This window comes from Rutilus rutilus (assembly GCF_951802725.1).
Source record: "Rutilus rutilus genome assembly, chromosome: 19".
Taxonomy (NCBI): Eukaryota; Metazoa; Chordata; class Actinopteri; order Cypriniformes; family Leuciscidae; genus Rutilus; species Rutilus rutilus.
Genome location: NC_140232.1, coordinates 19,140,159 through 19,152,287, shown reverse-complemented (window position 1 = coordinate 19,152,287; position 12,129 = coordinate 19,140,159). Strand labels below are relative to the sequence as shown.

The 12,129-nt window shown below is 36.4% G+C and overlaps 1 protein-coding gene across 1 annotated transcript in view; it reads left to right on the top strand.

Moving 5' to 3' along the window:
* The first annotated feature begins 351 nt into the window (after positions 1 to 351).
* fancc (FA complementation group C) overlaps positions 352 to 12,129 on the top strand; it is a 28,833-nt gene continuing 17,055 nt past the window's right edge. The window contains exons 1-4 of the mRNA XM_084390388.1: positions 352 to 627; positions 3,455 to 3,620; positions 7,665 to 7,752; positions 8,316 to 8,410. Of these exons, the coding sequence (XP_084246514.1) occupies positions 3,465 to 3,620; positions 7,665 to 7,752; positions 8,316 to 8,410 (339 nt within the window). The 5' untranslated portion in view covers positions 352 to 627; positions 3,455 to 3,464. The remainder of the gene's footprint in view (positions 628 to 3,454; positions 3,621 to 7,664; positions 7,753 to 8,315; positions 8,411 to 12,129) is intronic.

The following is a 12,129-nucleotide window of genomic DNA, read 5'->3' as shown; positions in this document are numbered from 1 at the left end:
ACATTTTTTTTAAATATTATTTTTTTTATTTTTTTTAAATAATGACAATATGCAAAGAGTGAAATAAAAATAAACCATTTTAATAGTTGTGTCATTTTTATTATAGTAGTGAAGAGCTGAAAAGCAGCTGGTGGAAACCAGTTTCTCATTTCATTTCAAAATGTGTGAAATGTATAAAATGTAGTTTTCATCATACATATTATCAGACAGTCATGTGGTGGAAACATATGGCACATTTGTTGGTTCAGATAATGAGAGTGTGAAAGCTTTTGTGTGATTTAACAAAACAGTATTTTCCTGAATAATGTATGGGCTCTTCAGTTCATGCTGCGACTTTGCCCCTCCCCTTTTAGAGGCGCGCAGCCAATAGCAGATGACAACATCCGGTTTAGCTGTCTGAGAGGGAAGTTCAGAAAGATTTTTACAGCATCTGATGCCGCGAAAATTCCGTATTGCGTTTAATAATCTTATATACAGTTAGCTTAGATTATTGGAAAAGTAAGACAATACATGTACGTCAACAGAAAGCCTGAGCAAAATAAGGAAGCCGTGAGAGTGCAGAACTGTCGAACACGACGGCAGAAGTCTTCTAAGACCGTCGTCGCGCTTAGCCTGCTGATTTTGAAGGTAACATCTGGGTTTACTTTGTTTATTCAGATTACAATGAAGCCTTTGGTCTGACTGTGTGTGATTTCATCTATGATTGTCAGAAGCAGGATGCGCATTTGCGAATCATACTATGACCTTGCTGCTTGCTCATGAATATTAATTAGGTAACGTGACTTAATAAATATTCATGACTTTACTCTTTTTTTAATGTTTGTTTGGAAGCGTGTATGTACTCAGACAGAAGTGAAATGCTTCTTGCGCTGATGTTGGAGTCAGTGAGAATACAGACAGATATGATATAAATTATGTACAATATAAAACCAAGGTAAATAAAAAATAGTACCCTTCTCTTAACCTTGTAAAATATAGTGTGCTCAATATTAAAAATAGTAAACATACTTCCTAAATGTCTTAGCTCTTTAAAATCAAGATTAGTTTCAGTTTGAATTTTGGAAAGTTTAAGGAAGCTTATGACATGTAAGACATAATCATATAAACCCCAGTTATAGTGTAGCCTATGCATTATGTTTAATTATTACATGTATGTTCAGTTATGATGTATTGTGGGTGTTGTTTAGCCTAACGTTACTGGTTTATGTCTCCTTGAATTCTTGACACTAAAAGCTGCTACAATTCACTACAAGTAAAAACGTTTTTTTAATTCACGGGTCAATTGTGAGATATTGTGTCCTGTTTGGCTTTTCATACCATGTTGTTTCAGACTAGTGAACAGAAAACATCCAAAATACACTTCAAGGGTAATTTCACCTATTTTCAACCTGCTTTGTGTGTTGAAAGTACAGTATATGTAAAGGGACAATGTTTAGGGCTACTTGTTCTCTGTGTTACCTGGACAGAGAAATTCACATTTATTTGTCAGCAAAAGTCCACTGATGAAAACTACAGATTATACTGCCACATTTTTGTATCCCCACCCACGGACAGTTGGATCGACCGAGAGTTATTAACAGAACAGTTATTGTAAGTGTAGGTTTATCACTGAAAATTGTACTATACTATGTCTAGTCTTTAATAAGCTTTATAGTAAATCTGGAACACCATGGCAACCATGGTATCTGTATGTGACAACGTTTTGCTTCGGGCGGAACTGACAGAACGGCAATTTATTTCAGTTTTTTTCCAAAACAAAAAACTGTTTCGTCGCTGTGTTTTCTCTGTATTTACAATACTTTGCAAGCTTTAGCCACTACCTACAACATACTGGAAAATAACTCACTCCCACTAAATGTTTACTCTTTGAATTCTAGCAACCCGGGATCAATTCCATTATGACTAAAAGTTTGCTAAGAGCTATTTCCTACTAAAGCAAGTTGGTATTTGACTCTGGTAAGCTTATCCTTAGCAGACTGGTATGGTCTTGAATGGCAAGATGCCCAGTGCATTATGGGTGTTTTAAGTTTTTCTACTGGGCAAAAGGGAAGACAACAGCCTTTTTCTCCATTTTCTCTAGTCATATAGCACCGATTTCAATTTTTTTTTCACCTTTCTACTGCATATGTTGCCAAGTTTTATTAAAAGCCCATTTTGGCAGTGATGAAGTACCCCCTTGTATCCCTTTGTTTATTTAAAGGGATAGGCTAGTTCACCCAAAAATAAAAATCCTGTCATCATTTACTCACCCTCAAGTTTTCCCAAACCTGCATGACTTTCTTTCTTCTGCTGAACACAAAATAAGATATTTTTAAGAATGTCGGTAACCAAACAGTTGATGGACCCCATTGACTTGTATTGAGTGTATATATTTTTTTTTTTCATATTGTGGAAGTCAATGGGGCCCATCAACGGTGCCCATAATTTGCTCTTGACTGTTGCTTATGTCAAGAGCCAAATTATACATTTGTAGTCACTTCTTTACTACAGCTTTTTTTTCTATTTGCCATACAGTAAGGATATTAGTATGTGTTGGTACACGTCAGTGTTGACACTCTCCAGCGCATAACATATAGGCCAAACCATTTACACTTGCACAGATTCAGCTAACGCTCTACTAGTATTCTCTGTTGGAATTACACCCATCTTGGCCGTGGCAGTTTATTGGCCAGGCGGCTATGTCCCCCGAAGGACTGGTGAAAGCTGTGCGGGGATGACAAGTCAACAAGGAGCGTTTGTTCATAGTTTGGTTTGATGAAAAAAAGGAAAGAAAGGCTAATTATATATTTACATTGTCTCACCCAAGGGATTTTTCCAGCAGGGGTGATGGCAAGACATTAAACAACTCCGCCGTTACGAGCAGATCATAAAAACACTCCCTTGTTGTGTTTTTCACAGACCTGTCATTAAGACTAAGAACAACAATTACCCACAAACTCCTGCTCCTGCACACACAAGCTGTTTGAGCGCTTTTTCTACCCCGTTACGCCGTGGTCACGGTGTGAGAACCTCGCCTCCCAGCAGGACACAGATGAGGATATGTCTCCATTCATGGCTTCAGCCTTGTTCCGTTTTGTTTATTTGTCAAAAATACTTCAGTGCTGAGTTAAGAGCGTTCTAGAAGTTTAAAATAAAGTCCGTGAAGACTTTATTGCACTACTCATTGCCTCTTTTATCCCCCCCCCCCCCCCCCTTTTTTTTTCCCAAACTGGCCGGCTCATGAAATAGAGGCTGATGACAAATTAAGAGACCTCAGTTGGGTAACACATTTTCAACTCCCCATTTCCTGATTACAACCCCTGTCATCTCAGATTCTGTACAAAAGTCATCATTATTATGGACTTGAAACACTGAGAAACACACTTTTGAAGTTGCATGGTCCAAATGTGTAGATCTGCTGGGCTTTCAAGGAATTGTTTATCCCCCAAAATCATTTATTTGTGTGTCTCTGCAGACCTCAGAGGATGGCTGCTGTTTCGGAGACAGATGTGCAGTTCTGGATGGCTAAAGCAGTGAGCTGGGGCGAGGCTGCATCATGTTCCGCCCTTCTGGACACAAGCAGACATCTTGATTATCTGAGGAGTTTTCTCCAGCAGGTTCTTCTGGGGTTGCAGCAAATGGTATGAAACATTTCAGAACACACAACTTGAGCTTCACAAGCAGGACTTTTTTTCTGGAATTTTGTGAAACAATTTACATAGTCCTCAGCTGTTCTGTTAAACGTTAGGATCCGATCCAGTAAAGAAATGTTGATCTAATATTGTTCTGCACAACAATATTCTTCATTCTTCACCAGGAGATTTGTAGCATTAGAGTTTACACCATCTACAGAATGGTCATCTAGTTGTCCAATAACTGACTAATTGATTTGTGAGGTCAACTGCTTTGATTTTTAAATAATTTATTTTAATACAAGGTAAGGCAGTAAGATTTGTAAGAGATTAAGTCTCCAAAACATTATCAATTTTATCACTATCAAATTTAAATGTATAATTTTATATATGCATTTATAAATTTCTTGTCAACATTTCCACTGTCCCCAAAACAGAATAAATGTAAAAAAAAAAAAAAAAAAAATTCTTAACTTTGCAAGAATAGCTAGAAACTATACATGGAATGAAATAAATTCATAAACACTTGGAAATTATGGCATGCATAGCAAAGCATTACTGATTGGTTTGTATTTAAAAAATTTTTTTTATTTAAACTAGCAAACAAGTTTAAATCATCAGAAGTCACAACCAATTGCCACTGAAAACCAAATACTTAAATATGCATTCAAAATAAAGGCATGAAAATACATTTACATAATCCACTTGCATGAAACTCTGACAACGGCCCTGGACGAGAGGGTCATACTTATTACTGAGTACTGTAATATTTTTTTTAACTGTGGTGCTTTAAAAAAAGATTAATTAAGAGATCCACCTTCTTTGAGAGATTTTGAGCATGCTGACAGCAGTCTCACTGTAACCAAGAACTAAGAAATGGAGTCGATTTTGAAAATGATTAGTTTTGCACATTTCTCCTGCCAAGTTCATAGAATCTCCTTCAATATTAAGGTCATAGTGCTTTAACTAACTCTTTTAGCACCCCTAACAGAAGCCGCTCTGTGCGAATGAAGGCTGGACATTGGCACAGCGGCGGTGATGATTTAGTGGGCTAATAGCCACCCAGGGACTGCCAGCGTTAACCTAATGTATCCCTGCATCAAGTGTTGCAATTTTGGACGAGGCATCATGGGTTAGGGCGACTCTGTGAAGGACCAGTGTTAAGAAAAATTCTGCCTCCCACTGACTCTCCTCACCTTGAAAGAAGCTCTTTATTCAACCTGCAGCGGCCTTTCGCACCAGCAGATCTCCCGTTGGTTCTGCACATCGTGCCGTTTGGTGCCTGGCATGTCAGAAAAGAAAACAAAATCTTGCAGGCTTTCTTATTTCAACTTACAATGGCCGCCCTGCCAAAATGCAATCACACCTTCCGTTTCCATCACGCTCAACATGCGTCAGCTCCTCTGACAGCATTCAGCAATGTGAAGGAATCGGGATTTCTTAATTGGCACTAAACCTTTATTCCCGGCAGAGCCTCATAAAACGGCCCGAATGAAGTGGATATGAACAGCAGTGCTTGGATGAGTTAAGGATGTGGCTCGCGCCTGAGGATGAAAAATGTCTCGTTTATATCAATTTCCTCATTTGCATTCCATCAGAACCGGTTTTCCCACTCCCTGCTTGGGACTGCTGGAAAGGGGAGGATTCACGGTCCCGTAAACGGTTTTCTTCCTAAGCCTGGCACAGTTGGGCGCCCGCTGGCGATGCGCCCGTGCTCAAGGGGAGACTGAGAGATGCATGTTTGAGTGAACACATTCCATAATTGCTGACTTGTGAATGTGTACATAAGACTTTTTGCCCTTTAAATCCCATGAGAAAGCATCTCTCGGATAGTACATGCAAGTACAAATTTGCTCTTAACCCCTTGATGGAGCTGGATTATCACTTTGTCATGGTCAAATGAATGGTCTTTTCAAGTTGTTTTTCAAGAGTTTACATTAGGGCAGCATAATTAGTCAGATTAAAATGTATATTGTGATGTGGCATAGTGAGATTATTAAAAAGCAGCATATTTTATTTGATCTATTTTTAGATATATTTGAAAATTCTAAAATTGTATTAATTCAAATTTAATCAAAATGTTTAAATTTTTTTGGGACCCAAAGTCGCTCCAAAATGTTTCCAGGGAATCCACAGAAAATTGCAAAATAATTTTTTATGGTCGTTAAAACTGTAAAACAGATTTGAAATAATATTAGGTTTGAAAAGCATTAAATAATTTAATTGAAAATTCAGGTTTATAGATATAACATTTAAAGTGGGGATAAAATGATAGATTGTCAAAATATTTTCTAGAAAATATTTTAATAATTTATTTTGGCTTTAGTACATTAACAATATAAAAACCAATTATTTAATTTAGCTAACAACACGTTGTTTTTAAAATATCATGCTTTCTCTCACATACAAAATGTTTTTTTTACACATGAAAATGTAGAGCTGCCTTTACATTTTAGGATCATCCCTAAAAAATCATGAAAAAAATCCCTCTATTAGATGTTATAAATGCAAATGGAAGTTCTAGAGCTACAATAATTAGTTTAGTATGTGCTCTGTATTTGCATTCATTATTTTTTTGGCTGCCACAAGGTCTTTTTCCTTTTGTCAGACTTGACGTGTTAAAGTTCCACAGGAATGGTGTCATTCTCTTCATGCGTGCACTGAAATCGTTTAGCATCCAACAATGTATGTGCCTATGGAATGTAAAGAGGCTCAGATCCTTTGTATGGCTTCCAGTGTACAGTAAATTGGCAAGGCACATCTTGAACTGATGCAAAAAGCTGTGATCCTCAACATGCCTTTGCATTAGCACGCTGGTTTTCATTAATTACGTAACTGACTTTAAAGAAATGATCAGTGACTCTTTCTGTCTGTCTGTGTGGGAATTGCTTTATAAAAGACCATCAAACGTTTTTTTTTTTTTTTTTGGCTCAAATAGTTCTTCGGGAAATGATGATTAATGTTTTTCATATTAGCTAATTGTTCATACTTTTGATGTCGGCTAACTCGGCAAGTGGCAGAACTTCATTGTGCACTTAAACTGTCAGTATTACTTAAAGAAATTTTTTTGACCACAGCTCATGAGTTGAGACCGTATCTGGTGTTGACAGTTCATTTTCATGACGAAAATTCTAAGCAATAATGTTCTGATATTAGCTCGTTTGTTCCGAGTTCCTCTCTGCAACCATCAGTTCTTCCTTGATGTACCAAAAAACAAAATGGGCCTTTAAAATGGCCCTTATTGTTGCATTACAGAGACCTTTGTGAAATACATAAAAAAAAAAAACAACAACAAAGTGATTGGCTATTGTGGCAAGAGAGGCATCTATTTTAGGATATATGTGAAATGTGTGCTGAATCTTCATGCAGCCAGTGCTGATGTGGTTATCAGGGAAGCTGGTATTGCAGTGGAAATAAAAAGGGTCCTAGGACATATCCTTGTGGAATGCAAGATGGTATGACATTAATCATCTAGAAAGAAAGGTATTTTCCATCCATTACAAAACACATCCATCAGGTGTGTTTTATATCCGACCAGCCACCTGACTTGTGTGATATATGATCTGTATTCATGGTGTTGGAGCACCACGGAAACACCAGACTGTTTCTGATTGATTCACAGATGCCAACTTTCACACTATACAAGTTATGACTCAAATTTCAATGATATAAAGGGTGTGTCATTAACATAATCTATGAGATGAGTTCTGTATATTTGGAAAGGTGAGGTGTTAAAATACAAGTAAAGTTAAAACAAATTTTCAACTGAGCATACATTCTTTTGCACATTGAGCTTTAGTGCTAATGCAAGTGATGAAAGTTTGAATCTTGCTTGTAACGTTTTTCGATATTGTTCAACCCCATTATTTCTCAGTTTCTTTATACTATACAATGGAAAAAGCCAAAAAAACTATTGTTCAATTGGATTATTCTCGTGTGTATTATTAATATTAGGTATGCAATGTGAAAGGCATAATTGCAGTTTATTTTTCATGATTCCGATGCAGAGTTTTGCTATTGATGTCTGAGGTGTGTGTGTTTACTGTATAACAGAGCTCCACTAGTGAGGCCATGAAGACGTTTCCTTTTGTGGGCCAGTTCCTGGGAAGACTTTGTTGGAACCCATGTGTTATTGCGGATGGTAAATTTACGACTCTTCTACACTTGGGGGTGTGTTTCCCATTTAAGACTAAGAAATGTGTCTGCATGGGTTGGGTATTTACACTAATTTTCCAATGAACCCTGTAGTGGCCTGCTGGGCATTTGTTCTGTTATTTGGCTTTCTTTCACTACCTCTCTCGCTCTCTTGTCTGAACACTATTTCCCTTCCCTGAAATTTCTTATCAGATTATGTGTTCTTCACATGCAGCCTTAAAAATGACTTGAAAAAGTTGAAAGATCTATCACTGTACTTTTTACCCCGTTACATAGTTAAAAAAATATATTATGAATTTGATTTAAAGTTGTATATATATTTATTATAAATGTATATTATCAGCATGACAATTTGAGTGAAAAGTTGTTTTGAAAAAGTTCTAGGTTTAAATTAGATAGTTCATCTTAGTTTAGTTTACAGTGTGCCTGATTATAAATGCATTCATGCATGCATGCATTTTCATGGGTTTCCCATTAGATGAATAATGTGTCCATTTTCACATCTAATAAATGGCATTTTGTCCTGTGGTCTTGTTTATGTATGCTCAGAGAGAAGCCAGAGACTCCTGCTGCGGTGTTTGAGCTGTCTGTACAGCGCTGAGCCACTGAACGCTGTTGAACGAAAAGCCAACACTTGGATCAAGGTAAAGCCAACAACATTTCACCCCTTAAGGTTAATGAATGGATAAATAAATTGCCAAAGAAGTTTAACAAATTGATATCCTTACAGAAACAATTGATATATATTGGAATATATTGTTTAATTTAAAGTGTGAAGATAAAAGAAAAAATCAAAGGGGCCATGAATTAAGAAATAAATTTTTCCTTGATCTCTTGACATAAGGGGCTCTATCTTGCACCCAGCGCAATTGACTTCGTACACCGACGCATGTATCATTCCTATTTTGCACCCGCGCACAGCGGACTTTTCCCTCCACAGACGCACGTCGGTAAATTAGGGAATGAACTTGCGCTCCCGGAAAGAGGAGGCGTGTTCCAGCGCAAACGTTCCCTGATGCTATTTTGCAGGTTTAGAAAACATTTCCGCCACTGACCAGGAAAAACCTAGTCTAAAGTCAGTGGCGCTTTGCGCATGTTATTCAAATGCTATTTTGAGCACGCATGCTTGGCCATAATCGATTCTACACAGAAGCAGCAGTTTTAATTTTTGCAAATCATAGGCTACATTATTACAAGGAAAAATATTAACACACGAGGGAAATCATTGTTGTGTCCATGTGAAGATGTGAAAAAATAGGCATAAATCTAGCTTACACATTTACCCAAATTATCATACGCCTGTTTAACCGAAGCTAATTTGGGTGGGTTTCTCCCATCCCCATACAATGTCACTTCTCTGTCTTTTACGGCCCTGACGAGAACGTTGGTCTCCTCGGCTGTGAAGCGCTCCTGGCGTGCGCCTGGCAAATCCGCTGTTATAATAGCAATCCGCCATGGAACAAGCACGCCTGCTCTTAAAGGGAATGTGAGATGACGCTCTTTTTGGTTTATGTCACGTTACGCCCAAACCACAGCTATGAATATTGAAGCTACTTCAGACCAACTTAGATTTGCGTCGGGCGCGAGAGTCATTTATCCCGCCGGTATAATAGCAACAGCGTTACTTGTTAACCACAAAGTTACTTGCGTTTTGCGTTTGATACTTGCGTTTCAGATCGTTAAAATAGGGCCCAAGAGGATATTGTGCTATAAAAAATGTCCTGTAAAATTCAGAACTGAAAACTTCCTCATTAGGGCAAAAACAAAGCGTGGAGTCACTTTTTTTTACTTTTTTTTTTTTACAAAGTTATATATTGTGTCAGTAAGTCACTGTTCATTTGTTCACTTCATTTTACTGTGGATTCATTTTTAAAGAATTTTCAGAGAAACAAAACAAAAGATGATGCAGTGACATTGGATCCGACAGTAATGTCACAACTCACAAGAAAAAACAATGTTTTTATTTTGTCTGTTGCAGATCGTTTAATATGTACTCGCTTTACTATCACTTTTCTGAAAATGACGAACGACAAATATAAGAACGACAGTGTGACAAACGATGGTACATTCATAATTTGTCTACACGAAACATGCATGATGTGCCGATTAATTAATCTAATTGCACACCAAAAAGATAATTTCATTATTGATAAAGTCATTATTGTGTTAAATGATAACTGTGACAACTCCAGGTACTTAAACTTTATTTGCCTCTACCAGCTTACAAGGCATATGTAATACGCATAAATGTTTCACAGGTGACAAATGTTACAAGTATGTAACGAAATAAACACCTTTCTGTTGTGTCTTTGCTCCAACTTGTAATAAAATACAAGACTACCTCACAAATGCATAAGGAATAGATATAAATAAAAATGGTTTACTGCCAAGCTGTTGCAGACTGAAGTATCCTTGGTATTTGAGGTGTAGGTTTGTTGTCTTCTGATCCGGGATCAGACTCTGGCTCAAACATGTATGGCTGAACAAGCAGTTAGAATGCTCCTAAAATTCAAGATATTGGGACAAAAATACCCTTGTATGAGTTTTTTGTCTTATATTTATATCATATGATATAGTTAAGCAATATCATATGAGCAACGAATGCAATATCACACGAGTGCGGTTTTGTCCCGAATAGCACAAGCGCAAATGTGATATTGATTTTATCCAACAGTTTAATAAATAAGAAGTAATCTTGTGTTGTTTTAGACTCGATATTGTATGTTTTTGCTCAATTTTGCCAATGAAAATATTACAAAAGCCACAGCAGAACAGTTGTGTGTCTCCGAGCAACACAGCGGTGTGTCTTTCTTAACAAATCCTCGTTTTGAACGAATCGGGTGAACCAATTATTCAATGGCCCATTCATAAAGAGAGCCATTTATTTAATTCCTGAATTTGAGCCATTTAAACAAATCGAATGAATGAATGAGTCGATTACTCTCTCATAAAGACATTTTCTGCCACCTACTGGCAGTTTTAGTTTCTTATTTAAATTATCATTTCATTAAAGATTTATATTTTATGTTTCCATATTAATAAAAAAAACATTAAAGTGATAGTTCACCCAAAAATGACAATTCTTTCATCATTTACTCACCCTCATGTCGTTTTAAACCTGTATTACTTCTTTTTTTTCTTTTTCTTTGACTTCCATTGTAAAAAATACTGAGACACTTCTCAAATTATCTTCTTTTATGTTTCACAGAAGAAAGAAAGTCATACAGGTTTGAAACCATATTAGGGTGAGTAAATGATGACAGAATTTTCATTTTTAGGTGGACTATCCTTTTAATAGCCATTTAAACCCCATTAATCTCACGCCATTATTTAATTGTAATTGCAGTGTAATGCATTCATGCCACATCTGAGCAGCAATAAAAAGTCTGTAAATATATCTAAATACCAATGCAGGTGCAGCTTCTGAAAAAAAAAAATTGCTGCTGTAGCCTAAAAGTTTATGTGTAATAAATTCCATGTTGAATCAAATTAAATATTTCTTTCTAAAGCTGCTTTTTTATGCTTTTCTCATTCAACACAATAATGACTATAATATCAATAATGAAATAATCTTTTAGGGGTAATTTCTCAGCCAAATTTGGTGTGCAATTCAATTAATTTATTGGCACATCATGTAATTAATTAATTAAATAAAAAAATTGAATAGCTTGACAGCCCTATTTATTTAATTAAAATTGTCATTAAAAATCGCAAAAATCTGACTGATTAGAGTTTAAAAGCACATGCTTTGAAGGTTTAAGCCCTTTTTTGTTTGTAATATACCTAATAAATATCATACTCTTCCAGACCCCAACAGTTTTCAATCTGCCAAAAGTGTTTTTGAAATTCTCAATGTACACTTTTATATTTGAATAGATGTAATCAGGGTTGGGAGAGTGGGGTGATGAAAAAGAACTAAAATAATTGTACACTTTCAACTTTTTACAGAGTTCACACAGATGGTTTACCATAAGCAATACAGAACCCCTCGCGTTTCGTGTGTGCATTCGTTTGATTATTTTTTTCATCTAATAAAACATAGCGCTAATTAAAGCAGGGCTTTTAAAGTAAACTTTTAATTTGCCAGATGTTTTTTGACCTATACGAAGGGAAGTGGAGTCAGAGGGAGGTGTGGGTTCTCTGTCAGGGGTTGAGACACGGTATTTAATCTTACATTATTTATTTGCTTAGCTAACAATCCCTAGTGCAGCAGCAGTGTGTGTATGTATGGTTTGTTGGAAAAAGATACTGGACAAAAAACAGAGAGATTAGGACTATTTGTGTGAGGAAGTTAGAAATTATAGGTGCTTGAGCATTTACTTGATAGATGAAACATGGGAAGAGGAATACAATCTGTATTGTT